Here is a 27315-nt window from a genome sequence, read left to right as displayed (position 1 = left end):
GGTAAATATTTATGACATGAATCAACTTAACGCAGCTAAACATTTATAAAGACACAACGGGGCTGAGGCAATGAGGACTTTACTGTCTGTAGACGTCGAGCTGATACTCGGTGTGAGAAACGTGTACTCTCGAGTCAGATGTTCAGATTTATACCACTCATGTTTGTACGCTAATTATAAACATTCAGTCATGTCAGCAAAGACGAGATTTTCAGGGAGTGACTCTTTACATGTTAAGTGATATCAGTTGTTACAGGACAATCTCTCTCTCGTACAATAACAACACAGTTCTTAATACAAAAATCTGTTTATTTGTTCAATACATTTGGCGTTAACCTGCTTCACTGCTGCACATAAGTGAGATGTTTTTAGAAAAGAAAAAGGCAATATTACAACAGAGTTTAACAATCGGATTACTTTAAATTGTTTGTAGAATCAAACTCCAGGAAGTTCTGTTTGAGTTTAAAGTCTGGACTTTTCTAAAGTGTGTGTGTAAAAGGAATAGACTGCAGTGGTTGTACCAAAATAAACGTTCTAATGTCCCTTTGCCTTCAGACATCACTGTTCCTACATGTGTACCGTAACCTAATATCTGTAACCGGTCAGAAACCCTGTATAGCCAATATATTTAGGTGGATGTGGTCGTTAGGCTCTCTTCATGCCGCGGGCCATGAGGCAGGCGAACACCGTCATCACCATCTTAGGTTTCACCTCCACCAGGTCCTCAGGCAGCGCGTACACCCGGGCGCCGATTTTCCTGGCCATGGAGATGGCGTACCTGTCAACACAATGACAGAGATGAGAAGAACTGTTTCCTGTCTCCAAACACTGACTCACAATCTCTCTCTTTCTACAAGACTTAAACATTTCATAAAAGATGGAAATTATGTGAAATAATTAGTAACAAATGTGTCAATACTTTGCATTGTTGAGTTTCTCCTCTTCAGTTAGATCTTCTGTCTTCAGCAGGTCGTATCTGATCGATCCGGGCTGGATGGCATCGATCAAGTCCAGAACTGGCATACTGCTGCTGATAGACCCGTCCTACACACACACACACACACACACACACACACACACATAATGAACCTCTGTCTAACCAGTAGAACTATAAATAAAACTGTCATAGGAAAGGATGCCATAAATAAGTCAGAGTATAGTATGTCATAAGACATTGTATAAATACAGTATGAATTAAAAAATATTATTTGCACAATATCTGATCTAATAACCAGGCGGCCTGACAGGTTTTGATATCATTCATAAGATAATATTTTGTTATTCAATCTTGTAAAATCTTCAGATTTTTCCTTCATGTCTGTCCTCGTCTATCTTCGTGTGTATCTTTGTGCTTCAGTTACCTTAAAGCTGGAGATTTTGGATTTTCCAGCCTGTGTGAGCATGTCGTTGACCCAGGTCACGATGGTGTCATCCGTCACTTTCTGACCGTCGCCCAGGTCCTCCAGGATGTTCAGCGTGTATCTGAGGGAACAGACAGCGATCAGTCCTGCACAGGCAGCATGAGAGGGAGAGCACAACAACACCTGCTTTCAAAATAAAAGCTTCACCTGCCCAGGGTTGATACAAAAACATAAGGTCTTCTTTTATAGCTGAGGGAACTGAATTAAATGCTTTTAAAGACGTGTCGTTCTCTGAAACATACTTTTCAGAGCCACTTTGGTACTTAAAACATTATTTTTGTTGGCGTATTCCTTGAAAACAGATGTTTTTGTTACCTCTTTAAAAATGAAGGTTTAAAACACAAAGGTGTGGTTACCTCCTCATGAGCTGCCAGAGCAGAGCGAGGGTGAGCTTTCGATTCCCTGCGTTCAGGTCCTGACCTGCGATTCCCACCAGGGAGAATTTGGCCTCCTTCTTCCCCAAGTCCACTGCGTAGTTACAGTTCTCCAGCTGGAACACACAGAAGAATTATATTCTGTTTTAGTCACAGTCCAGTTGTATTTGCTGGAAGTATTTCATTTTTAGAGCAACACAAACAGTTTCTTTCTGCTTTTTCAGTGCGTCACAAAGCATGTTGTGTGTGTTCAAATCACACAGTAATCAGGCTTAATCTGTTGACTTCTGAGTGTGCTGTCACACATTATTCTCCCACAATGCAATGCACAAAGGACATGGTGGAGCTGCTCATAGCTGGACAAAATTAAAATCACTTGCAGGAGGTGAGACGGCTCCAGAAATATCTCAGAAAACTAAAATACGACACACATATTGTAGAACTTCCTGTTGGAATAGAAAAAGGAAAGTGTTTGTTGATCTTTTTATAATAACACACACATTTGTCAAATACTTTGGTTTACGACCAAATACCTGAAAAACGAATGACTTTCCTGTCAGCGTCATTTGTTCTTTGTGTTTATTGCTAATCACTAATGTTAGCATGTTAACAGACGACAAGAAGATGAACCATTAAACCTGCTGGCATCAGCATGTTAGTATTTGCTGAGCTTTTTCTCAGTATTTAATCTCGAGCGTGAAACATAATTTCCAACCGTAACAGAGTTGAACTTTGCTTGTCGTACCTTCTTCATGTTGCTGCCCAGTTTAGAGTACGGAGGCTTGTTGACTTTGTCCCAGTCCACCGGTACCTTGATCTTCTCGTACAGCTGGAAGATCACCAGGGCGTCATCGATGTCTCTGTAACAAACACACACATTACATGACTTTTACTGCGGGGCCACCATCAGATAATGTCAAACCATTGTAGTGGTCAGAGAAGAAGAGTGAGTGTTCTTACACGTAGAGGTGGTTGACACGAGGATTGACCCCCAGTGAGTTCATCCAGTTCCTGAAGGTTCGCTCCTCCCTGGTTTCACCTGAAAGAACAACATCAGTGCTCCCATTAAAAGACAGGAATTACTGAAGTACAGTGTAACGTGAAGCTGATATCTGTTTCTCTGTGTCACAAAAATATGTGAATTTAGTCCAGAGGTTGTGTCTGATCTTAACAAGTTTAGCTGCCAACAAAATACACAAAATAATATTTATTACATGATTTTCAACCATGAGCCTAAATTTATCAAATAATAAAATACTTGTGTTTTTCTGTTTTTTTGCGTTAGGTCGGGTTTTAAGAACAAATAAAGCTTAAACTGAGTCTAAATAAAAGCTGTGGGAACAGAACAGGAGTAAAATATTTTCACATTTCTTGATTTGTCTTTAAAAATGGAGGTTGCGTATAAAATGGGACGAGACCCAGATGGATGTAAAAGTTGGTACAAGGAGTTAATGATTTCATAAAATGGGTCATAATAATTGATCATTCTGCATAATTTTATTATAATTTGTTTAAATCAGGACAAATATTACTGCAAAAATATCAGTTCACTTCAGCAAACTGTGAACTGCGTCTTTGTGTTTGACAAAAATGTAGAAGTCCTGAAAGTACAGCGGTCCGACACGTTTTAAATTTCTAATTTCCAGACTTCTCGGTGGATTTTTCAGACTTGACTGTGTGACAGAGAATGCTGTGACAAGACTACAGCGCTTACACACTTGCAGATGGCCTGAATGTTAATAAATAAATTGCTGTAAATAAACACGTACTCCCTTCCATAAATAAAGATGTTGAGATGAGGAGAGAGAAGAACAGATCGTCTCATATTCCTTCTCTGTGGATGAACTCACCTTCGATGGAGCTCCAGTCGATGTCCTGGTTCTCTGGTTTCTTCAGAGCCGGGTACTTGTTGAACAGATTGGCGACAAAAGCCAAGTTCAATTTGGGGTTGCCGCGGACGACATCTGTTGGCATGACGAACTGTCTGCATCCGAGCCGGTCGGCCTGATCCAGCATGCACTCGGCCCGCTTCAGGTCGTCTTTCTCCTGCAGAGATGGACGACGACAACTGTGTTCATCTCACATTCAGATCAAACATTTAAACATCTTTTAAATCACTTCTCTCAGATTTTTATGAAAGCTAGCACCGTTTTATTTCCAAGTTTATTATTACTACATTATATCATTATTATTATTAGACTTTTGCTTTAAAAACAAGCAATTTGAAGGCGTCACCTCGAGCTTTAAGTCATTTTTTTGGAAAGAAACTGATTTCTTTCCACAATTTTCTGACATTTATACCAGAGAATTGAAAGTAATGATCGAGAATAGTCTGCAGATTAATCAAGTAAGTAAATAGTTGTGAGTTTCAGCACTAATTTATATTCATAGACTTAGAGTTAGTCTCTCTATATAAGAGCCAAGTGAAAAGTCAAGTCAGTTTTAGATAACCCAAAATCCCTCCTTATCCCCAGAGCCTCGACTAAAATGTAAATTAAATTGTCAACTCCATTTCCAGATGAGAGTAACAATACCTGATACACGAAGGTTAACAACTGAACTGATGAGATCATTAATTAGACTAAAGGAATAGTTCAACAACCTCTTTTCCCCAAAATGACGAACTATTCCTTTAAAGTTAAAGCTGCCAAATTATAGCCATTGAACAGATATTGTGTGATTCCTCCACATGATGTCAGAGTCTCTCACCCTGAGTCCTGACACGTCGATGGCGATGGGGGGGATTCCCTCCTCGTCTCCTTTGGGTGCCACCTGGTTCAGGAGGTTGTAGTACGCCTTGGAGTCCTGAAACAGTTTGGGAGTTAAGAGGGGGATTTGCCTTTAACAGAACATATTTACATATTTAATCTGTCTTTGTCTTTTGTTTTTTAAAGCAGATAGAAAATCAACAGTATTGATTTTATTGTCGAGAATCTTCTTTTCTTTGACTGGAACAGATGTGTCTATTGTTTTGTCAACAACCAAAGTTTTTGCTTACATCCTCATTTGTTTGGTAGTCAACCTGTTTACATGAAGTTTAGTAGATTTAGTAGATGTGTGTGTGTGTGTGTGTGTGTGTGTGCGTGTGTGTGATGATAACCTTGATGTCAGAGCTGAAGTTATTGATCTTGGCGCAGCCAGCCTCCTCCAGGTGATAGTTGGCCCAACGCAGCAGCAGTTCCTCCGGGGAAAGTTTCATCAGATCCTCCAGACTTTCTCCATCACGCAGCAGAGCGATCAGAGCTGCACACAACGTGTAACGTGTTCATCAGTGAGCTTTTGAGGTGCTGCTAGGGTTGATTTTGTTACCTTTGGACAGAGCCAGGCTAGCTGTTTTCCCTAGTTTCCACTTTTTGTGCTAAGCTAACTGTACAGACTGAACATCTAACTCCCAGCAAGAAGGCAAATAAGCGTATTCCTTTAAACTCTGGGGTCATTTTTGAGGCTGTAATTAGTTTTGCTGTTCAAAGTTGAATCAAGATGAACACACACACACACACACACACACACACACACACACACCTTCATTCTTGCTAAGCTCGATGTCGGCGAACAGCCCGATCTTGATGACCTGCCACAGCAGACCCAGGACCAGGTGCTGCCTGCCCTCCTTCAGGTCCTCAGCTCCGATGTTGACCACGTGGCAGCCGATGGCCGACGACGAGTTCAGAGCCAAGTTCAGGTTCTCCTGTTGGGCCGAACGACACGACGCAGGATGTAAACAAACACACACAGAGCAGAGCAGGTAACAGTGGGACCAAACTGAATCTGACACTTCCTGTCTCACCTGGATAGTGAAAGGTGTGAGCTTCTTCTTGTTGATGGTTCTCTCGTCGATGGTGTCCGGGACAGACAGGTTGATCATCTTACTAACAAGCGAGAACATTGTAACATTTTAACGAAACGTTTATAGAATAAAGCACATCCTTAAACATACTTTAAACGATAAGTTTGACATTTCGGGAATTACACACTTTGCTTTTTTGCTGAGAATTAGATGTTTAGACTCATACCACTCTTATGTTTTTACAGTGAATATGAAGCTACAGTCAGCAGAGGGTTAGCTTAGCACAAAGACTAGCATGGCTCTGTACAAAGGTATTAAAATTAACCTACCAGCACCTAATTTGTTGTTTTTACTTGTTGTTTTTGTTTTTACTTTTTTGTTTTAGAGATGTCGGTAGGTGGATTTTGTAACGCTGTTTCCCACTGTTTCCAGTCTTTATGCTAAGCTAAGCTAAGCAGCTGCTGGCTCCAGTGTCATATGCAACTTATAGACATTACAGTCGCATCAATCTGTAACTTTCAGCAAGAGAACTTTCGAAATGTTGAAAAATCCTTAAAAGAAATCTGACGGTATATTTTTCTAAGCAGAACGTACCACAGAACGATCCCGTCTCCCATAGCGGTGAACAGGTCGTCGGTGTTGGGATCCATCGGCAGAACATGTTTGCAGTCGGCATCCTTCTCCAGAGCTTTATTGATCCAGTTCACAAAGGCCACTTTCTCCTCCTCTGCAGACACAGGAAACCACACAGCGGGTCACAGAGAGCAGCCAAAACCAAAAACAAGGTGCTCTTACAAAACCCTGATATACGGAAAATGTTGAACTTGAATACAAATAATACTCTTTCTTCAGCTCTGGGAAAAACAAGATAAGTTGTACTTTCACATCCTTAAGGCTATGTGTGTGTGTGTGTGTGTGTGTGTGTGTGTGTGTGTGTGTGTGTGTGTGTGTGTGTGTGTCACTGATCACAGACCTGAGTATGAGTGCTGAGTGCCGGACTGCTCTGAGGTTCCTGCCACGTTACAGATTCCCTCCTTTTTATTGATCGCCTTCCTGAAGGTCTTTGCCACCTCCGAGCTCTTCAGCCCGTGGACAATCTGACGGTCGACACACGAGTACAGAGTTCAGTAATGAATTCACACTAAAGACAGTTTAGAAAAAGGGAAGAGGTTCAAGGTTTCGACAGCAGGGGTCAGATCATCTTTGAGCATTTCGTTCTGAACGTTTAACCCGTGGACTCACCTGAGTAAACTCGTCAAAGGTGAGCTGGTCGGTGGTCTTGGTCAGCTCCTGGACGATCTCTCGGACCCTGTAGCCCGGCAGCGCCAGGTTAGCGGCCCTGAAAAGCTCGGTGAGCTCAGCCTTGCTGATGAACCCATTCTTGTCCACATCTGGAGGAGAATGGAAAGAGGTCAGAGGTCAAACACAGGAAACAGACAGCATAACTTTAATACCGTTTTTCCCTAGTTTCAGAATATTTATTTTAAATGTAACCTTTATTACTCAGAACTATAAAGAGGACAGACTGGTTTGGATTTGTAAATGCTAAAAGTAGAAAACGTCAAATCTTTAAAAGGACAATTTCAAAATGAGTAAGTTACAACTGAAGGGTTTTAGAAAGGATTAATAATATATCCCAAGGGAAGTTATTGTGCAAATAAAACAAACTGAAAATATCAATAAGGTGCAAAAAAACAAATGTACACAATGCCAGAAATGTAAACAGGTTAACGGTGAGGTGCAAACCTATAATATCTAAAGTTCAGTGTGTTTTGTATATTTCTGATGCACCCGTCCTTTGCTGGTTGAATCAAAAGAGGAGGTGACAGTATCCTCTGTCAGTTCACTTACCAATCTTGGCGAAGGCTTCTCTAAGTTCCTCCTGTTCCTCCGGAGAGATCGGCATTGGGGTGGTCATGGTGGGAACCTGAAACTGAAACAGAACAAAAAGCACAACATCCTTAAATTAAAAGTCAGAACGTGACAGGATGGAGCGGCTCGGCATATGTGTGTAAAGGAGGAACTTGGTGTCTCCTTATGTTGTGATGAAAACTGCTCATAGTTCTCACTTCTGCCAGCCTCCAACTTCCTGCATCGGCTGCACTTCCTGCCTGACAGAGAAGTGTTTCTTTGTTTGTTGCTGCCATTTGTAATAAGATCTGCTGGCCCCACAGGTAGTCTGTACTCTGACCGGTGGACTGAGCATCACACTCCTTTTGTATAACACAGTCAGACTCATGCTGGAAATGGAAAATTGATGCCAGCAGAAGCAGAGAAATCCACTGCTTTTCAAACTGCGTACTTCTTTTTACTTTTAGTACATATATGCATTTAATTGGGACATACTACTACTTCCTCATTACATTGCACTATGACACTCTTACTCATATATCCGCTGGATTGTGGGTCAAAATAGCCAGAAAAGCTGGCTGGAAAAAGTGCAGTAGGACATCCTGGTATATTTGGCATACTGCATTCTACGTACTATGTACTGACACATACTAAATACTACAGTAGTAGGGGTATTGGTTCAGACGGTCTTCATCTTCCTTACCCACAATGTAACTCTCCCTCAAACAAACATGATATAACATGCTAATCAGTGGCCTTTGGAGGTGCTGGTAGGTGGATTTAGTTACCTTTGGACAGAGTCAGAGCACAGAGTCTTTATGCTAAGCTAAGCTAACTGGCTACTGGCTTTAGGATCATACGTGGTATCATCTCCACATGAACTTTAAAGCTACTGAAGGGGAAACTAAAGGGGGAAACGTTCTGTCTTTATTTAGTAATATGACGTCTCCACACTAATACATTATGTGTTTTAAATTAGCTGCAGCAATAGTTCTGTAACTGTTAACATCAACTTCTTGTGTCTCAAGAAAGGAAAAGGTTGCACATGAGGAAGAGTGAGGCAATTCCGAGAAGTAGGAAATCACATGACACAGAGGGCATTTTATTTCAGCCTGTGGTGATTCACTGAGACAGTGTGTATGTGTGTGTGTGTGTGTGTGTGTGTGTGTGTGTGTGTGTATAGATCCTTTTTTGGCGATAAATGTGATCGAGGAGGACGTTAAAAAAGAGTGTGATATACTGAGGAGAACACTTGAAACCACAAAGAAGACTGACTTCAACCCTCAAGACGAGTGATTCAGCTTCCTGCTCTGAACTATGAGAAGAGGAACGACGGTGTGAAGACTGAGGCCAAATTAAGTAGTGATGATATATTACAGTATACTGAGAAATCTGTTCCACTCATTACAATGGGAGCAAAATATTGTATGTCCATGTGAGGAAACCTTGTCTGTTAGAAATTGGGCTTTTACCACCTAAAGTCTTCAAAGCATCAAAATATAAATATTTAAACAAAACTACAATCTTTTCCTAACCTTAACTAAAGTGCTTGCATAATCCTACAAAAAACTATCTGGTCTCTGCTGTATCAATAATTAACAATTTCTTGCTAAATGTATTTGCAAAACAAATCATCAGTATATAAACGTGATTTCTAAGACGTAGGGTCGTATAGAGAGGTTTCTACCTGATCTATCCTCTTCCAAAGTAGACTTAAAGATAATCAAACCCGAATCAAAACGTAATCGACCGGATCCGACTCAAACGGCACGGCACTCTAACTAACAAGCAGCCAAAGTGGAAAATAAGACCAGTTCACATCATTTTTCCTGCACTTCACAGTTCAAAGAGACCTTCAGATCTGTGAGCCAATGAGAACAGAGTGGAGTCCTTATACGCGAGATGTGTTACTTCCTTTTCTGCCACAAAAGTATAAAAGCTAACAGGCTGCTTTTACTGTTTTTTAAACTCCTCCGGATCTTGAATCAGCTATGAAAAACACACACAGATAGAACTTCATCTTCAGTCTGATATACAGACGCTTGTTATCTAACATTTTAACATTAGCGAGCCGTGGAAGACAATGTTAGTTTCAAACATATGTTTGACGTTTTCATACTGTAGTTTTTTGCTGGCCAACATATATGCAGCTAAAGCTACAATAAGATAATATTAATCTGTCAAACTGTATCAAATCTGTATTTTGTAAGTGTGGAGGGGACAAGGACTAACGTAATGAATGAACTAGTCTTAATATGAAGTTGATTCAGTACTTATAAACTCCTCAATGTTGCTCAACTGACCGGAGAACAACCCGTTCCTGCTGTTACAGTTATAATTCAAGAGCATTAATTATCAATTCAATGTGTATAATAAAAATAAAATAAAAACTCCTGACCTGACATGCTCTATCATTATCTAAATTTGGAAAATAAAATATGCGAATAAACTAAAAAACTTCAAGAAAAAGTCGAACATTTCATTCTGAATAAATCTGCATTTAAAAAGCATAAAAAGAAACTGTTCTAGCTGATTTATTGAGATGCTCTGCTACATACTTTGTAATTGCACCACTGCTGAGGATCATAAAGGTTGATTAATTTAATTTTAAATTAAACTGAATTGTCTTGAATTAAGGCAGCAACTGAAGATTAATTGATTATCAGTTAGTCTCCTGATTATTTTCTCTATCAATGCATTATTTGTTTGGTCTATTAAATGTCAGATTATAGTGAAAAGAACATTACAATTTCATAACGTTTTTTTCCAAAACCCAAAGATGTTCAGTTTGGAAGACGGCAAATCATCACAACTGAGAATCTAAAAATGTTGGAATTTTGCTTTAAAAATGACTGAAACAATCAACATATTATCAAAGTAGTTGCCAATAATTTTTCTGTCAATTGACAAATTGTTGCAGCTCTAAATCTAACTGAATTGAATTCAACAATTGGAGCAGAGACGCTGAGGTTAGCTCACCCCAACAGGTTTGGTTGTCACCTTTAAATCTAACACATTCACGTTGCAGCGTGTCAGCTTGCTCATGATGCAGGAAAGTGTGAAGTTCAGACGGGGGAGTCGTTTGATCTGAAGTCAATCGTTTCCTGTTTCCTTTCAGATGAAATCAGCTTGAAGGCTCTTGATAAAATACATACGAATTCAGTTCTTATCAAACCCCAGCAGCCGACAGTTAAGAACTGAAACTACTTCCTTCAAAATCTCAGAATGAGGTATCCATTACTTGTAGATAATAGTCTTGTGAAACTTTTTTATATTAATGTAAAATAAACATTAATATTAAAATGCAATTTCCCTCGTGCTCCTGCCTCCTGATTGGCTTCTGTCAGATTGATTGAAAGTATCTCTGTTGTCAGGAAAATAACAAGATTGATTACCTGCAGACTTTGTTCCATATTATCTTTAATCTTTGTGTTTGGGGAAGACACCCGGAAACCTTTCATAATGTTGTTGATTAACATGAATTGATAATAGTTTACGGGTAAAACAACTGAAGTTTATTTTTATCCGAGCACACGTGACCCCTGAATTAGGACATTTAAAAGCTCAGTTTAAGCTTTAAAGTAAGAGATGACATTACGTCTCTTCTCTAAAATGTTGTTTTGTTCGTTCTCTAAAGTCTAAATGTGACAGCAGCTCTGCTCTGTCAGTCCTGAAGAAGCAGAAATGAAACTCAGCAGCTACAAAGAACCTCTGAACAGTTTTAAACATTCACTTCTCATCAGCTTTGTTTGTGCTGATTTTAGTAAAGTGACTCAGTCTGACATTTAAAGGTGCAAAACCGGAGATACTCTGTACGTCCACTTTACCGTTTCTGTCCATGGCAACAAGCTCCACCTTCTTTGCAGCCATTTGTATTATTTAATTATCTTAACTTTCATCATTGTTTCTATTGTTTTAATTGACTACTTTAGTTTTGCTCCGTGAAATTGTAGTTTTCTTTCCTTTTGGCTGAATCTGTCCTGATGTTGTCTCCTTTGCTGCAGGATTGTTGTAATTGTTAGCCATCATCTGTCACACTATACCACACTCTTTGTCTTTATTATATTTATATCATATGAGGTTATTTGAACCACCTATTGATAAACAAAACACCCCCCCTCACCCCCCAAAAAAGGAATAAAATAAAGATTAGCGGATTTGTGCTTTCCATTTTAATTCATTTCTTTTGGACCTTACTTTAATGATTGTATTAATGTTTTTATATTGAAATTTTCTTATGTGTGGACCCCGGAAAGAGGTGGATTTCTCTAATGATTCACAGGGTTCAGATTTCTGTGTGCAGCACCTCAATGTGTGAAACAAGGCAGCGCCACTGAGAGGGTTTGTGGTTTGAATCCCAGTGACGACGCATAGTCCTGAAACAACTAAGCCATTACAACTGATTAATTAACCCGCCAACAGTTTTGATAATTGTTTCATAAATTAAGCAAAAATAACAAACTGTTGTTGGTCCCAGCTTCTCAAATGTGAGGATTCGCTGCTTTTCTCAGTTTTGTTAATCACTGTAAACTGATTATATTTGGGTTTAAGACACAACGAGACATTTGTAGAGGTCGACTCGGGCTCTAGGGCATTTTGATTGAATTTTTAGGCATTTTAAACACTAATTGATGGATCAATTGATCGAAAAAGGAAAACAATTGTTACTTGCAGCCCTAGAGCCGCCTCGGTTTTACTGGGAATCAACCAACTCTCTCCCACATTGACACATTGACACAACCACAGACATACAGTGAACGTGGTTATTCAACTGTGAGTGCAATTCAATTTCTGAATCTGTGACTGATCAAAGAAATGAGGTACTTCAGACTTTATAAATCAATCTTCAGACAATAAAACAGGATTGTCTCTGAGCAGCGTGGCTTCTATCTGTGAGAGTATATTTGCATGAGCTGAACCTCAGCATGCCTCACACGTGCTTGAGTTTCACTAACTTTATTCACAACATCAAAGTATAAAAGACTAAAGAAACACAGTCCTGAGCAGATGGCGGAGTCTCTGGAAGGATTTCGTAGCAGTTGAAGTGAGGCTAACCGCAAACTTCCCTTTCAGCTCGCTGCAGTGGTTTTAACTTCTTCTTCCTCTCCCCTGAAGGCCTCACTCTGCCTCCAACTGCTCTTCTCTTTTCAGTTGTACAAGTTTTGTATGATTTTTTTGTCGTGACGGGCACAAAGTTGTAAAACGTAAGATATCCAGGTTTTATGTTTTTAGTTGTTGCTTCGTGTTCGTTTAAAGAAGTGGGACAATTTGTTTGCGTAAACCTGGACTGCAGTGAAGAACAGTCAGGCGTTTGGATTGTGAAAATGTAGATATAATACAACAAAATAAGATTACAAACACACTCTATCTTCCCCTCTTGTTCTTTTCTGCCATCCCTCTTTCAAAAAGAACATACAGAATAGTAAAAAATAACCTCTCAGGGGTCTTTCATCTCACAGTGATGCCTTCAGGAAACACCAGTGTGGACCAGAGGGCCCCTGATCTCACGCTTAGTTACCTGAGAGGTGAGGCGAGGAGGCTGGTGATCTCTGGGCGTGGAGGACTATTAGTCTCTCTCTTCCTCGGTTGGTTCGTCTGGCTGCTGTGCGACTCACTGCTTGACAGGCAGCGCACTGAGTCGCCACCAAAAGCAGTGCGACGACGCCTCTATTCAAATCTACATGGAAGGAAGTGACACGCAAGCCTTCAGAAACGGGAATGAAAGAGGTTTTGTCTTTATATGGCAATGCACGCTGGCTGCTAGCGAAGGTGACCACCTTTAGATGTGACAGGACTGAGGGCTTCATTTAAAATGCTGTCATGATCAGAATAAGGTGGCGATAGAGACCACATTCACAATTCTGATCAACTGGATGTGTCAATTATTTTAATGGACACAGTTTTTTATTTTATATCTGAATACAATACAGTTGGTCCTTCCTGTGACATTTAAATCAAGCAGCCTGATAGACAGGTGTTTAGAGAGACAGACAGTTAGATGAAGAGGATACAGATACAGTTGAGTAGCCAGAACGGCAGACGGGCAGTTTTAAATGTCAATGTAGAGACGGACTGGTAGAGTGAGGTGGACAGAAAGACAGAAAAGACAGGTGGATACCGCCAGGCAAAGACACACACACACGTAGTTTAAAATACCAATCAAAGGTATAGCAGATAATTAGAGACAAGGAGGTAAATAAGAGAGTCAGACAGGTAGTAATGAGGAAATACTGGTAAAAAAACAACTGAAGACCGATAAGATAAAGACATGTAGAGAGGCAGGAGGGTGAAGATAGACAGATAAGACCGGTGGAGACAACCAGGTGATGTCTACATACGTTTGGCAATATATCTGTCAGTTCCCTCTGGGGATGTTACATTCAATGTTACATAAAATTTCTCGATACTTTCTCGTCCAACAAGCTACCAAGTAAATGCATTCAAACTACAACTATTGAACTACACCAGACCTCGTTAAACTCCTGGTCTTAATGTTGTGTGCCGATAAAATCTGCGACAGGTTGTGCTCTCGTGTTGATCGGCTTCGTTTTTGTTTGTTTGTTTCTGGGCTTCTGGCGTCTGCTGCTCGGAAACACAAAATGACCTGAATGTTGTTGACATTCAGCAGAGCCAGACATCATCTTCACATCATGATTTCCCACAAATATATGTAAAATATGCAGAACCGAGTATGTGGGGATGTTTTCATTTGTTCAAACAAGGAACAAAGAAGTCAGAAGTGTAATACCGACAAAGAGAAGTTACAGTCAGTGTTCCAACTCAGCAGGACTGGTTTCGTGGAATGAACCTGTTCCTCTTCTATCACTGTCTGTATTTTCAGATTCAGGTGATAGTTTATCAATGCAGGTATCATGAAAGTCGTCTCTACTCTTTACCTCAGCAGGTATCAGGGTGAGGTAAAGACACCTCCACCCATCTGACAGACACAATCACTGAGGGGTTCCCCTGTAAACCACCACGCCTCCGCCCCAAGAACCTCCTACTGACACTCCTTAAGTCAGGTAAAACTGAATGTAGTACGTCTAAAACTGGAGAATATCAAAATGTCACTTCAATAATAACTCTAACTTGTGTTTTGGCAGATACGAGGTTCGTAGAGGTGGACATTGTGAGTATCTTGTGTTGTAATATTAACTTTATTCAAAATAAGCTTTTGCAGAAGTTTTAAGAAAAAGGGGTTTGAAATGTCTTGACGAAGCCAAAATGAAAGACATTTGTCCAAATCAAACAAAGGTTTGGTCTTGAATCATATGTTAGCGTACATCTCGCTTCCCACACCGCTGAGAGCTGCTGTTCTTCCTCTGGTCATTGAGGTTGGCATATTTAAACTATTTCAGGAAGAGGACAGAGATTTTGTGGCCTGAGATCTGTTTTTTTTACTGTACAAATTCAGATGATTTAAGAGAGTTGACTGAAGATTTCTGAAAATTTTGGTTTTCAGATGTTTATGTTTGCTAAATTTGTCTCAAATTCCTAAAACTAAATCCAGCACATATCTACAGTGCAGAAGTGGAGTAACTGTGTTTTGAGATACTTGTCGCTGCACTGAAAACTACACTGAGCAGCATTGAACATTGCACCTCCAAACAGAGGGAACTGTTTTAAAACATCTACACCCGTAAATCCTACTGTAGGTGACAAGGGATGGAACTGAAAGTGACCAACTCATATTTACCCGCCCTGCTTTCTGTGTGTGTGTGTGTGTGTGTGTGAGGAGTTTATTTGGGATATTGACTATCATTGTGCCTAGTATGAATTATTATATATTCATTTTTATTTTGTCTAATTACATATACACCAACATATTGAGGTCAATCAGAAGTAGGAAGATTGGATAAATCAGGTGGAAAGATGGATTTTGAAGTATTCGTGTTTGTATTTATTTACAATTATTATTTTTGTACAGCTGTAAATAACACTGTTAACTTATCACATACATACAAGGGAATAAACTACTTCAGAGACTATTTATGTTATCAATTGTAAAAACATATAGTATGTTAATTACATTTTGTAAATATTTTTTTATTTTAACATGTATTGCAGTTAATAAATATCTTTTAAAAACTTGTTTATGTTGAATATTGTATATAATTGTGCCCATTATGGATGAAACAATCTATTATATTAGACCCATGACCAATGTTTTTATTTGATGTATGGTATTTTCTTATTTTCTGTGTGTATGTATTTGTTTGGCATTACTTTTATTTTAAAACGTGTTCGAAATGAATAAATAAATAAATAGATACATGTCACGTGTCGATGACGTGGCGGTAAACAAAGCGCGGAGCCAATCGCAGAGAGGCAGCTCGGTCAGCCGACAGAAGCTTCCGGGATTGTGTTGTGTTGTCAAAATGGCAGAACACCATCATCATCATCACTTCTCTCTGTGCTTCTGCGATTTAATGAGGTAAGCTTCTTCTCACACAATCCATCTCTTCATTCACTTGATGACATTTTATTTAAAAAAAGATAGAATCCCACTGAGACGGACTCGAGTCACGAGTGGAAAGTAACACGTCTTTCGGTGGTGTTCCCGTCTACTCACGGTCCTGTGTTGTGTGTCCTAGGTTGTTGTGGTCCCTGGTCGTGCCCTGCGTCTACCTCAGCGTGGTCCTGACCCTCGTGCTGTTGCTGCTCCTGCTGGGGGTCCGACTGTGGCTGAATGGCCGCCGCAAGGCCCGCGGGGCTCCGGACGGAGGCCCCGCGGTGGCTTTCTTCCACCCGTACTGCAACGCCGGAGGAGGCGGGGAGCGGGTCCTCTGGTGCTCCCTGAGGGCCCTCATGAACCGGTACAGTCTAACTGCACCACCTGTTGACACTGTATGGCCAACAGCACGTGGACACACTTGTTCTAATAGCGGAAGTTCATTACTTCAGTACAATTGTTGAGATTTCACTGAAGTATTTACATTTCCTGCTACTTTAATAATGTAGAATATAGTCCACATATAAATAATGTTATATTATAGATTAATGCTAATGCCTGTGTGTTATTTATACTTGAGTACAAGATCTGTCAAGTACTTCACATACTTTAACTGATTTGATGTTTTCCCTCATCTCCTCAGATACCCGAGCGTCTCCTTCGTGGTCTACACTGGAGACCAGGGAGTGACGGGCGAGCAGATTCTGGAGGGAGCCCGACAGCGTTTCAACATCACGCTGCCCCGACCGATCACCTTCGTCTTCCTGCGACACCGCTCGCTGGTGGAGGCCAGTTCTTACCCGCACTTCACCCTGCTGGGTCAGAGCGGCGGCTCCATGTTCCTCGGTAAGGCCGTGCCAGAACTTATGCTGAATTAGTTTTGATGGACATAGACGGGGATTGTGAGTTCAAGTACATTAACACTGTGTGAGTGTTGCAGGCTGGGAGGCGCTGACGGCCTTCGTCCCCGACCTGTACGTGGACTCGATGGGCTACGCCTTCACCCTGCCCATCTTCCGCTACCTGGGAGGCTGCAAGGTGGCAAGCTACGTCCACTATCCCACCGTCAGCACCGACATGCTGTCTGTGATCAGAGAGAGGAACCCCAGGTTCAACAATGCTGACTTCATCTCCAGAAACCCCGTGCTGAGCGCAGTCAAGGTGGTGTACTATTTCTGCTTCGCCCTGCTGTACGGCCTGGCCGGCTCCTGCAGCGACGTCATCATGGTGAACTCCACCTGGACGCTGGGACACATACTGTCTCTGTGGCGCGCCCCGAGCCGCACCAGCATCGTCTACCCTCCCTGCGACGTCAGGGCCTTCCTGGGCGTCCCGCTGGAGGAGGATGAGGAGGAGGATAAAGAGGAAGTGGAGGAGGGCTGGGAGGAGCTCGGACGGGAGCTGAGTAGTGAAGAGGAAGGAGTCGGGGACAGGAAGTGCCACTCCATCGTGTCGGTGGGTCAGTTCCGACCAGAGAAGGACCACCGGCTGCAGATTCGGGCGTTTCACAAACTGCTGGACAGGAAGAAGGAGGGGCCCGGGGGACGGGAGTCTCTGCGGCTGGTGCTGATTGGTGGATGCAGGAACCAGGAGGATGAGGAGCGGGTGCTGATGCTGCGGGGGCTCTGCCAGGAGCTGGACGTGGCCGACCGCGTCGACTTCAAACTCAATGTGTCCTTCGAGGAGCTGAAGAGAGAGCTGGTGGACGCCACCATCGGTCTGCACACCATGTGGAACGAACACTTTGGTATAGGTGAGGACAACACGCCCCACACACACTTCACCTACATAGTATTTACAAAAACTACACAGGTACTTTATTACTTTGAAGGTCTCCCCAGACATGTTTTTAAGAAATACAAAAGAAGTTTGATTACTTTAAAAATTATTAAAATGAATGACATCTCCCTCATTGAAAAATCAAGAATGTATGACGATGCAAATATTGTTAATTTCAAGTTTAACAGGTTTGACGGCAGAGGATTTCTGACGGTGAATGTTTGTTTGTATTAGATCAGCAGCTCTCACTCTCTCTCTGTCTCTCTCTCTCTCCAGGTGTGGTGGAGTGTATGGCTGCAGGCACCATCGTCCTCGCTCATAAGTCTGGAGGTCCAAAACTGGACATCGTGGTGGCGTACGAAGGCGGACAGACGGGCTTCCTGGCCGACAGCGAGGACGGCTACGCCGCTGCCATGGAAGCCATCTTGGCGCTGTCTCCATCGGCCAGACTGGAGATCCGACACAATGCCCGGCGCTCTGTGGAGCGATTCTCCGACCAAGAATTTGAGGCTTGTTTCATCGCTGCCATGGAGTCTCTGATGTGTCAACTGGAGCGATGAGGAGGACCAGACGAGGCCCGGTGTCCACCAGGGACCAGGACTTCATATTAAGTTAATTCTGCTACCCAGATATATGAGGGGGGAAACAGTGAGTCATATCTAAGTTTAAAACAAGCTAAGCTTCCGACGCTGTTACTAAAGTGTGACATAGTGTCTCGTTCCTCATTTAAAATAATAGTCGACATTGTCAAGTTCCTGGTAGACACCCAGAGATAAACTTGTCTGTCTTATACGCTGCGATGAAGCAAAAACAACAAAAAAAAACATTTCCAGTGACTTTGCATGTGTCAAACTCTCGACGACTGTTCACCAAACGGACAGAAACATGGAGAAGAGATGAAGCGTCTGTAATGTTCGTAGTAACAAACGTCACTGTTGAAATCCTCCCCGAACAGAAAACCGTAGCAGGGCTGATCGCCGTAATGTTCATTTATCAAAGTGACCCAGCCTGGAGAAGCGGATGACAGATGAAACATAAAAGTCTCATCGTATTCACTATTAAACCATCAACGTCGATGGGACGCTGGCTAACAGCTCAGAAAAAACTTTAAACCACATTATTCCAAGTGGGAAGTTACATTTACAAGAGGAAATGGATTTTGGGAGTTTTTATTATCATTAACGTCATATCGTTGTGATATTTGGTCCAGGACCTGTTGAGCCTAGTTTACCAGGCTGACAGCAGAGGGACACTGCTAGCATGCGTAAAGTAAGAAAATGTTTCTCTTCCATCTGTTTCCTTACCAACACATTTGATCTTGTTCGCTAGCCAGCTTGTGTTTCTTCTCTTATGAGTATGCTACGCCTGCAGTTTGCCCCTTCTTCCCGTCTTTGTGCAAAGCCAAACACATGCTGGACTTATCTCAGTACTGGACGCACAGATATTCAACTTGTATGAATCTTCTCACCTGACTATGAAGCATATTTCCCAAAAATGTTCCTTTGAGGCGTTTGATTAAAATTGAGAGTAGTTACATTCCAACCAGCTTTTTGTGCGACACCACTGAAGGCCGTATGTGTTTGCTGGTGTGGAAGTGAGTTATATCGAGTTATACTGGTGTGACTTTGAGTATAGTTTATTTATGATGATGTTTTCCAATTACTGACTGATTCTTAAATAGATGTAAAGGGGTTTGCAATGTTGTTTTTCCTCAAGAAGTTACCGAAATGAAGACTTTTCTGTTTCTGAGCACATCGAGGGAGCACTTCAAAAGTAATGATGGCCAAATATCTCTCGTTTAAATATTGTTTCACTTCCTGCATTCCTGTTTGTAATGAGTTCACGAAAATATTACACGTGTTGAATATTAAAAATCTTTATTTCAAAAAAGAATTATTACTATTTAAGTATGTCCATGTTGAGAGGATGAGAAAACTGAAACAATACTGCAATAAACGCAATCGTCAAAACACTTCATAGAAACTGTTTGTTTGTGCTGCCAGCCTGTGGCAAGAAACAGTAACGGCACAGCAAAGGTAAAACACTACTGCTGCTTATTAGAGAAGAACATCCATTTAATAACAGTGGCCAACTGTTGTGAAAATTACTGAGCCTTTCCCTTGTTTTGTTAAAAAACATTTGTGTTTTTAAAGATTCATGTCTTCAGTAGGAACCTATTGGCACGGAGCTGAGAGCCGGGGCAGACAAGTATTGAGAGACGGACGAACACATTGTTACTTTTGGTCTTTTTTCGTGGGATTTGTTGAAAGTAAGAACGATATAGAACGCCACCAGACTCACCCGATATAAAGTACAAAACAACGCATGAAGAACCCTAACAACTGGGCGTTCAGACATGCTGGACCTCAATCTCTCTCTTTGTATTCTGCACAAAACTAGTTCTTTCTGACTAAACGGTGGCAGGTGAAAACATCAGATCTGTGTGGAGCGATGAGGCGACTTCCTCACATTAATACATGACAATAAATGTCAAATCTCCATCATGTTTTCCACCATTTGATCTTTGAGTAGAGCTCTTTTAATTAATGACCTCATCTCATTGTGTCCTCTTAATTTTAATGGCGCTGAACAGATAATTAGCTCCACAAGCTGCTTATCTCCATCAACCAATGAACTCATATTCACACAGCAGTAGCGGATGGAAATGCAAATTAATTTGCCTTTACTTTTGCCAATTCCCTGGAAATTTTGTTATAATTTGCACTAAATTTGGATGCCTTGATTTATGTTCAGAGCCGCTATAAACACTTTGAGACCTGGTTGGATAATTCAACGTTCAAACTAATCTGTTTCAAGCTAACTGGGACCTTAAAAACTGAATTAATAGGACAATGAAGGTGGATGGTTATAGGAGCCCTCAGAGAAAATCTTACCAAAGCTTATTATTTGTCGAACAAACAAATGCATCTCCCCCATAAAACATATGCAAAGCTGAATTTGACATGTTTTAGTTGCTGCTGTCTTGTTTTGACGTGCGATCGTCTGAATGCTCGGACTGACCGTCACATTCTTCGGTCTCAGGCGAGACAATGTCTGCACTGGAGTCTTCAACTTCCTGCTCGTTTTGTTGCGAGTGTGCAGCGCTCACTTCTCGTCCGACCTCATTCTCGTTCATCCCTTCCTCCACCGCTGCCCTCTCCTCTGTGAGCTCCGCCTCGTCCGAGCTCCCGTCCTCCATCACAAACAGGTTCTTCATGGAGTCGGCCACCGCCTCTCTCAGCTCGTCCTCCGACTCCTCAAAGTTGCTGATGAGCAAAAAGGAAATTAAAATGATCTCATGCAGAGCAAAAAACAGTATGTTGTTTGCTAACTCACACTTATTATACTATAATTATATTCATAAAAAATTAAGAGGTAAAGAGCAGCGAACAGAAAGCAGTGTTACTCACGTGTCGTCATCGTCTGACCTCGGCTCCAGATGATCTTCATCCATCTCCACATCAGAGTACTCCTCGTCCTCCTTCCTCTCCTCATCTTCTCTGTCCTTCTCTGGCTCTAAATCTGAGAGTAAACGCAGTTCAGTGAGTCAGACTTTTTTTAAGTAATTGTAATAAAACCTCCGGTTTTCTGTCCATGTTGTTAAGATAAATCCTTTAACTGGACACCTCATCATTCTAATAATTATTCAGATGTCAGTGTGAGAGAGTAAAGTCTGACCTGCATCCACTGAGTCCAGAGTTGATGATGCGAGTTCAGCCTGAGCGAGAGCGTTCAGCAGGGTGTTGGGGGGGTCATCGACCCACCGTCTGCGACCGGCCGCATCCTCACCTGAGGGGGGGGCGGGGTCAGGTGACATACTTGGTCATACATCCCGCATTGTCATGGTCAAGATTCTCTACAGGTTTTCTGGAATAGCTGTAGAATTTCTCCACGGGGATTTTAAAGCTTTGTTGCACTTCCGCTAAGCCGAATTTTGTTTTCCAGTCTTTATGCTAAGCTAAGCTAACCATACACTGGCTGTGAATTCATATTTAAGGTACAGACATGAGAGTGCTATTAAGCTGAACATCTAACTCTCAGAAAGACAGCGAATAAACGTATTTATGAAAATGTCAAACTATTACAACTACCTTAAAACTAAGAGAAGAAGACAAGAAAAGCGCAGAAAATGAAAATAAAGTAACTTAAGAAAACAAACTTTAACTTTGTTTTTTGTAAAAAATGAAATATAGAGAGAAAAGATGAGAAGATGACGTGCTTTTATCACTCACTAATAATGGATAACTAAAAGTTACCATACATGACTTGAACACATTTCTGGGCCTCTTCACTCAGATGTTTAACAGGTGTACTGCACCTTGTTCCTCGGCCGCGGTGCTGTAGGCAGAGTTGATGTCCATGTTTGCGAGAGCGTCCAGCAAAGTCTGTGGAGTCCTCTGGCTCCACCCCCTCCTCCCCTCCGACCAATCTCTGAGCTTCAACTCCTCCCCCTCCTGGAAGCTCAGAGTCTGGTTCAGAGGGTCCACTTCCTGATCGGAGAATCAGGGACAGAATGAGAAAGAGACAAAGTGAAGAAGAGGAGCAGTGAAAGAGAGACAGAGAGAGTTGTCACTTACCTCCTCCTCCATTTGTCTTCCATCACCCACTTTCTCCTCTTCTTCCTCGCTTCCCTCCTGTTTCTCCTTCTCTGCGTCCTCTTTCATGCCTTCCTCGTCTAACCGGATCTCAAACATGATTCCTTTCTGCAGGAATAAAAGTTATAGCGCGGATTTACACTTTACAGCTGTTGTTCGAGGAGGTTCATGGTCTTTTTGGCCGTTTGTGCGTTTCAATTACCAAAAATGCACACATCACATGAAGGCTATTGGTAAAATTGCACGAATGAAAAAGATAACATCTTCATCATCATGGTGCTGATAAATCCAGAGGGGTCATCCTCTGAGAGCAGGAATATCCTCAGCAGCACGTCGTGTAAATCTGGCAGGGAGCTATCGAGTCACGTGTGCTGCTCAACAAAGTGTTTGACAAACCAACTTCTATGATTTTAGGAGGATAGCGGGCTGAAAACTGAGCTGCTTATTTGGGGTACCACACGCTATTCTACGTAAAATATCAATCTGACACAACTGTTCACTAAACGGACAGAAATCGTGATTAGAAGCTGTAATACCAATCTCAAAGACAGGTCTGACTCTCGCGTTAAGACTTCAGCTCTGACTGTCTGAGCTGAATATTTAGTGTAGTCACCTTGTCTTTGTGTTTTCTCTCCAGCGCTCTCTTCTGGTCTCCGTTCTCCTCTCTGATCTGCCTCAGAGCTGCATCCACATCCTGCAGACACAGGAAGGGCGAACTATTAGAGACTCATACATGTGTGTTTTGTTGAGAGCTTATGGGATGAACACGACTTGTGTAGTTGATTCTGAAACAACTCTGTGTCTGCATGTTTTATCTCTGAAGAGTAGCTGGATGACGGGAGGATGTCACAGAAAAACAAAACATACGGCGTTCAAAGTAATGAAGGAAAACGTCAACAAAGGCAACAATCCTTTCAGAGTATTATTGTTATTTATGGAGTACTGACTGGAGTATGAAAACCATTATGGCCAGAATGAGAGTGACACAACTGATTTCTTGTGAGTATTTACCTGTGCAGGTGGACGTCTCTGCTGCTCAGGTTCTGGGTCTCTGGGTTTCTCCACCACAAAGGTTTCATGTTTGTGCTGTGGCTGAGGCTGACACATGATCAAATGAAAATATGTTAATGTTTAACTCGGTCTCATTCATCACGCTGAAGCAAGTATACATTCACAATGACAGAGTTACTGTCAGGAGGAGCTGATGTCTCATTCAGACTAGATGGGGAGGCAAAGATACTGCAGGAGGTGAATTTGAGTCAGAAATCATAACTCTCTCCGCCGGTGTGTAGGATTTAGCGGGATCTATACATACAAATGGAATATAATATTCATAGCTATGCTCTCCTTAGTGTGTAATAGGGCTGTCAACAAATATACTACACAGCTAATGGTAAACAAACCATGTACCTACAGTATCAGTATCGGTTGGTTGTAATCTGCAACCTTTAGTTCACACTAAATCCTACACACTGGTCCTGTAAGAATCACCCAGACAAATCATTGCACAGGTCACGTGCCATGCAATAAAGGGATAACAGAGATGGAGAAATTGTCCCTTTAAAATCAGACACTTTTCTGACCGCTGTTCTGTAACCTGAAGTGGAAATTAGGTTTTTGTGTACCTCTACGTCAGCTCTCAGCCTCATCTGTCTCATCTCCTGGTGATACTGCTGTCTGATGAGATCCAGCTGACGTAGGTAATCCTGCATGCACACACACACACACGCACACACACACGCACACACAAAGAGACATAAACTAAACATTCAGGTCTGTTCATAGATTTACTTAATACAATACTTGAGTAGTAGCTGCCAACATGTGGTTCAAAACTCTGCAGAAGCAGTGGTATTTTTGTATCATATATTTTTATATTACTTTATCATATAATATTATTTCTTTCCAGGATTTCTGTGGAACACCCATTTATGCCAGCCCATTTTTCTACTATTTTATTTATTTTGGCAAAGCACAACTCCAACACATTTCATTCAGTCTTCACTAAATCATCTAAACTACAAAAAGTCACAACCTTGACTGTAATCACCGACCTGCTGTCCCTCCTGCCTCTTGTCCTGAGGTGCATGTTGTTGTTCAGGTCGCACTTCCTGCTCCTGACCACCGCGCTTCCTGTTGCACTCAGCTGTACACGGACGCAGACCCTGACGCTCAGAAAGTAGAAGTCAGTTAGAGCTGATTTTTGTTTTAAATGTGATTGTTAGTAATTACTGTGTTCCTTCAGTGTGGGATTTTTCTAAACTGGAAGGAACCTGAATGAGTTGACAGCTAAATTAAATAATTTAATAATCCAACAGTCAAGCCAATAATCAGAAATATGTTGTAGAGTCAGTAGAGTCAGCATGTGTGAGTGACAGAACAGACTGTGAAGCATGAGCTTCATCCTACCAGCTGTTTCTCTGCTCTCAGCTTGTACTGGTTGGCCTCGTGTCTCCTCTGCAGGTATTCATTACGAGCTGCAGCCACACTGACAAAACAAGTGAGGGGGTGGAAACAAAGACATGGTTAATATTATTATTAAGACAGTATGTCTGGTTTTGATCAGAATCCATTATGACAACACATCACCAATGAATTATGCTGGAAACACAATATCAGCTCCAAAAAACAAGCCAAAACGAATTGTTGACTTAAAACATTCAACATTTTGGGAATTAATGTACGGTAACATACAAACATTACCTAGTTTGAGCTTCTTAAATGTGAAGATGTCCTGCCTTTTTTCTCTTATGTGATTGTGAATTGAATATATTTGAGTTTTGGACTGTTGATCGGACAAAACAAGCAGTCTGAATACATCTCCTTGAGTTCTGGGACATTGACGGGAGAATAATCCACAGATGAATCGATAATGAATATAATTGTTAGTTGCTGCCCTGGGTGTATGAACACTCACAGCTGGTATGGTTCCACAGTGTGGTCTTCACATCGCTCCTTCTGTCTCTCCTGAGGAGGAGGAGGACGAGGAGGAGGAGGAAGGACGTCTTCCTTGTTCCTCCTCTGAAAGGCGTCCAGCTGGGCGTAGTGGTGCTGGTAATAGCCGACTGGCTGCTGTCCATTGAACCTGCATCAGTCATAGTTTTAGGTCAAAGTGTACCTCTGAAGCTCATTGAGAATATTTCCGTTCATGGAGGAAAGAGGTTAACTGTAAGATACAGTCGATCTAATTCACCTTTGCTTCTGCTGCCCTGCAGCTTCTCTGTCTGCAACTCTTTGATGAAGAGGCTGCAATCAGAATTAAATGAAGTATTATAACAATAGAAAGAAGAAAAACGATATATATATATATAAAATACAGCATTTCCTTCTGTAATGTAGCGGAGTTGAAGTTTAAAGTAGCATCAAATGGAAGTACCTCAAAATTGTATTTAAGTTCAATACTTGAGTTAATGTAGTTTATTCTACCTGCACACTGTCAATTACTTGTACTCATTTTATTATGACATGTTGGTGATCAGATGAATTTCATGAGGGCAAACAGCACCAGCACCATCACATACTTGAACATGGGGATGAAACACTATTCACAGGGTTCCAATACGAGGCTATTTTTATATAAATACCGGGGCTCTTTGCCAGTTATTATTATTATTATTATTATTATTACTTTGTAGTGGGCAGGAGTGTAGACTCTGAGTGGGACTCTCCAGTCTGGTCTCTTCACAGCGACTCCGGGCCTCTCTGCTGCTCTGGACTTCTGCTTATTCTCTGGATAACAGGAAAGTCTTAATTTAGAATAGCAAAGCAGGTAAACAAGCTGTTTATCTAGATAATGGTGTAACTTTGAATGTTGTCAGTGACGTACATTTACTTAAGTACGAATTCAAGTCACTTGTACTTTTTCCATTTAATGTAACTTTATACTTCTACTCCACTAAATCTCAGAGTCAAATATTGTCTCACAGAACAACAACCCTATAAACATATGATGAACTTATAGAATATGATGCTGTAGATTAAACTACCCAACAACACTGGCTGCTGTATACATATTTCACATGTGCACCTATAGGTGGCATGAGTTGCCGGTTTAGTACTGCTCTTCCTGCCCTTGTTCCTTTGTCTGAAAGTGTTTAAAAATGCTAAAAGAAACTGCTTTTAAGTTTACAAAAAACATGTAATAAGACATTATGAGCTGCCAGTGCAGGGATGAAAGATGAAATTAGGTAACCATTGTGAAGCAGACTAGCAAGTAAAAACAGGCACTTCCTCATTGATTTAAGACTTTAATATCTGATGTTACCAAAACACAAAGTGGGCCAAGATGTGACACAATCAGTCCAATCAGGATCCTGCCCAGCTGTGATACAACTGAGGAGAGAATCGTGTTTCCCTCGGCAGCTGTAGCCGAGCCTGCAGCAACAAAGCCTGATCAGACTGAACTGGTGTCGGCGAACGACCACTGGGTGGCGCCAGAATCCAGATTCTTATGAGAACTGAAACTACTTTACCTTGTGGGAGGCAGTGTATTTTTTTTCAGCATTATTGTGCAGACATTCCATGATAACCTTTCAGCATATTATAATTGAAGTGTTCTGAGATAGAACTATACTTCTGAACCTCCTCTTGACTCTGTTTTCAGGATTTACTAAATCTGGCCTGTGATGGGAGACTTTACGAGACAATCACAGGTCATATAAAAGAGAGGGCGTTTCTATTGGTTTGTTCTCCAAACACAGATGTGCGTGCAGGACTCTTCGGTGAAAGACTTTTTTTTAAAGGCGGAATATGCTGAAAGAAAAGTTGCTGTTCCAAAAGGATACCAAATATATACTGCTTACCCCGATCTAAAGATTCAGTTTCTGTGGCTGCTGTTATGCTGGTTGTTATCTGTGTTACACGTGTGTTGTGTACATGTTATTTTCATGTTTATGTGTGTGCGGCCTTACCTGCTGCTCCTGCTCTTGTTTTAACAGCCTGGGATGCTGCTGCTCTGTTTCGATGCAGCACCGTGTGGCTGAACTCCTCCTGCATCACCTGCACGCACGCACACACACACACACACACACACACACACACACACACACACACACAC

The 27315-nt window shown here is 41.5% G+C and overlaps 3 protein-coding genes across 5 annotated transcripts in view; 1 reads left to right on the top strand and 2 right to left on the bottom strand.

The window, feature by feature from the left end:
- Positions 1–291: 291 nt before the first annotated feature.
- Positions 292–13114, bottom strand: LOC116397691 (lymphocyte cytosolic protein 1 (L-plastin)). Its single transcript, XM_031873365.1, has 16 exons — positions 12952–13114; positions 7434–7515; positions 6825–6973; positions 6556–6679; positions 6177–6309; positions 5583–5664; positions 5318–5483; positions 4896–5038; positions 4505–4600; positions 3646–3841; positions 2756–2834; positions 2541–2655; positions 1778–1911; positions 1362–1482; positions 920–1044; positions 292–778 (listed from the first exon to the last, which is right to left on the bottom strand). The coding sequence occupies exons 2-16, from the start codon at positions 7498–7500 to the stop codon at positions 646–648; spliced, it is 1863 nt and encodes a 620-aa protein (XP_031729225.1). The 5' UTR covers positions 7501–7515; positions 12952–13114; the 3' UTR covers positions 292–645.
- Positions 13115–15648: 2534 nt separating this feature from the next.
- On the top strand, positions 15649–21141 carry LOC116397693 (GDP-Man:Man(3)GlcNAc(2)-PP-Dol alpha-1,2-mannosyltransferase-like). The gene is made up of 5 exons (XM_031873370.1): positions 15649–15867; positions 16028–16249; positions 16529–16731; positions 16826–17638; positions 17941–21141. Exons 1-5 carry the CDS (start codon positions 15707–15709, stop codon positions 18222–18224), a joined length of 1683 nt encoding a protein of 560 aa, XP_031729230.1. The 5' UTR covers positions 15649–15706; the 3' UTR covers positions 18225–21141.
- nek5 (NIMA related kinase 5) overlaps positions 17429–27315 on the bottom strand; it is a 16928-nt gene continuing 7041 nt past the window's right edge. For 2 of the 3 annotated variants that reach the window (XM_031873361.1, XM_031873363.1), the window contains exons 11-24: positions 27170–27257; positions 25888–25988; positions 25453–25505; positions 25177–25344; positions 24669–24747; positions 24314–24424; positions 23843–23965; positions 23271–23357; positions 22873–22953; positions 22242–22367; positions 21983–22154; positions 21343–21453; positions 21075–21186; positions 17429–20930 (exon numbers count right to left, since the gene is read on the bottom strand). In XM_031873361.1, coding sequence (XP_031729221.1) covers positions 20633–20930; positions 21075–21186; positions 21343–21453; positions 21983–22154; positions 22242–22367; positions 22873–22953; positions 23271–23357; positions 23843–23965; positions 24314–24424; positions 24669–24747; positions 25177–25344; positions 25453–25505; positions 25888–25988; positions 27170–27257 — 1710 coding nt within the window. In that variant the 3' untranslated portion in view covers positions 17429–20632. The remainder of the gene's footprint in view (positions 20931–21074; positions 21187–21342; positions 21454–21982; positions 22155–22241; positions 22368–22872; positions 22954–23270; positions 23358–23842; positions 23966–24313; positions 24425–24668; positions 24748–25176; positions 25345–25452; positions 25506–25887; positions 25989–27169; positions 27258–27315) is intronic. The other variant, XM_031873364.1, reaches the window with a different exon arrangement.

This window comes from Anarrhichthys ocellatus, unplaced genomic scaffold (genome assembly GCF_004355925.1).
Source record: "Anarrhichthys ocellatus isolate YVR2014 unplaced genomic scaffold, GSC_Weel_1.0 scaffold71, whole genome shotgun sequence".
Lineage (NCBI taxonomy): Eukaryota > Metazoa > Chordata > Actinopteri > Perciformes > Anarhichadidae > Anarrhichthys > Anarrhichthys ocellatus.
Note: the sequence above shows the minus strand (reverse complement) of the source record. Positions and strands in the feature narration are given on the sequence as shown.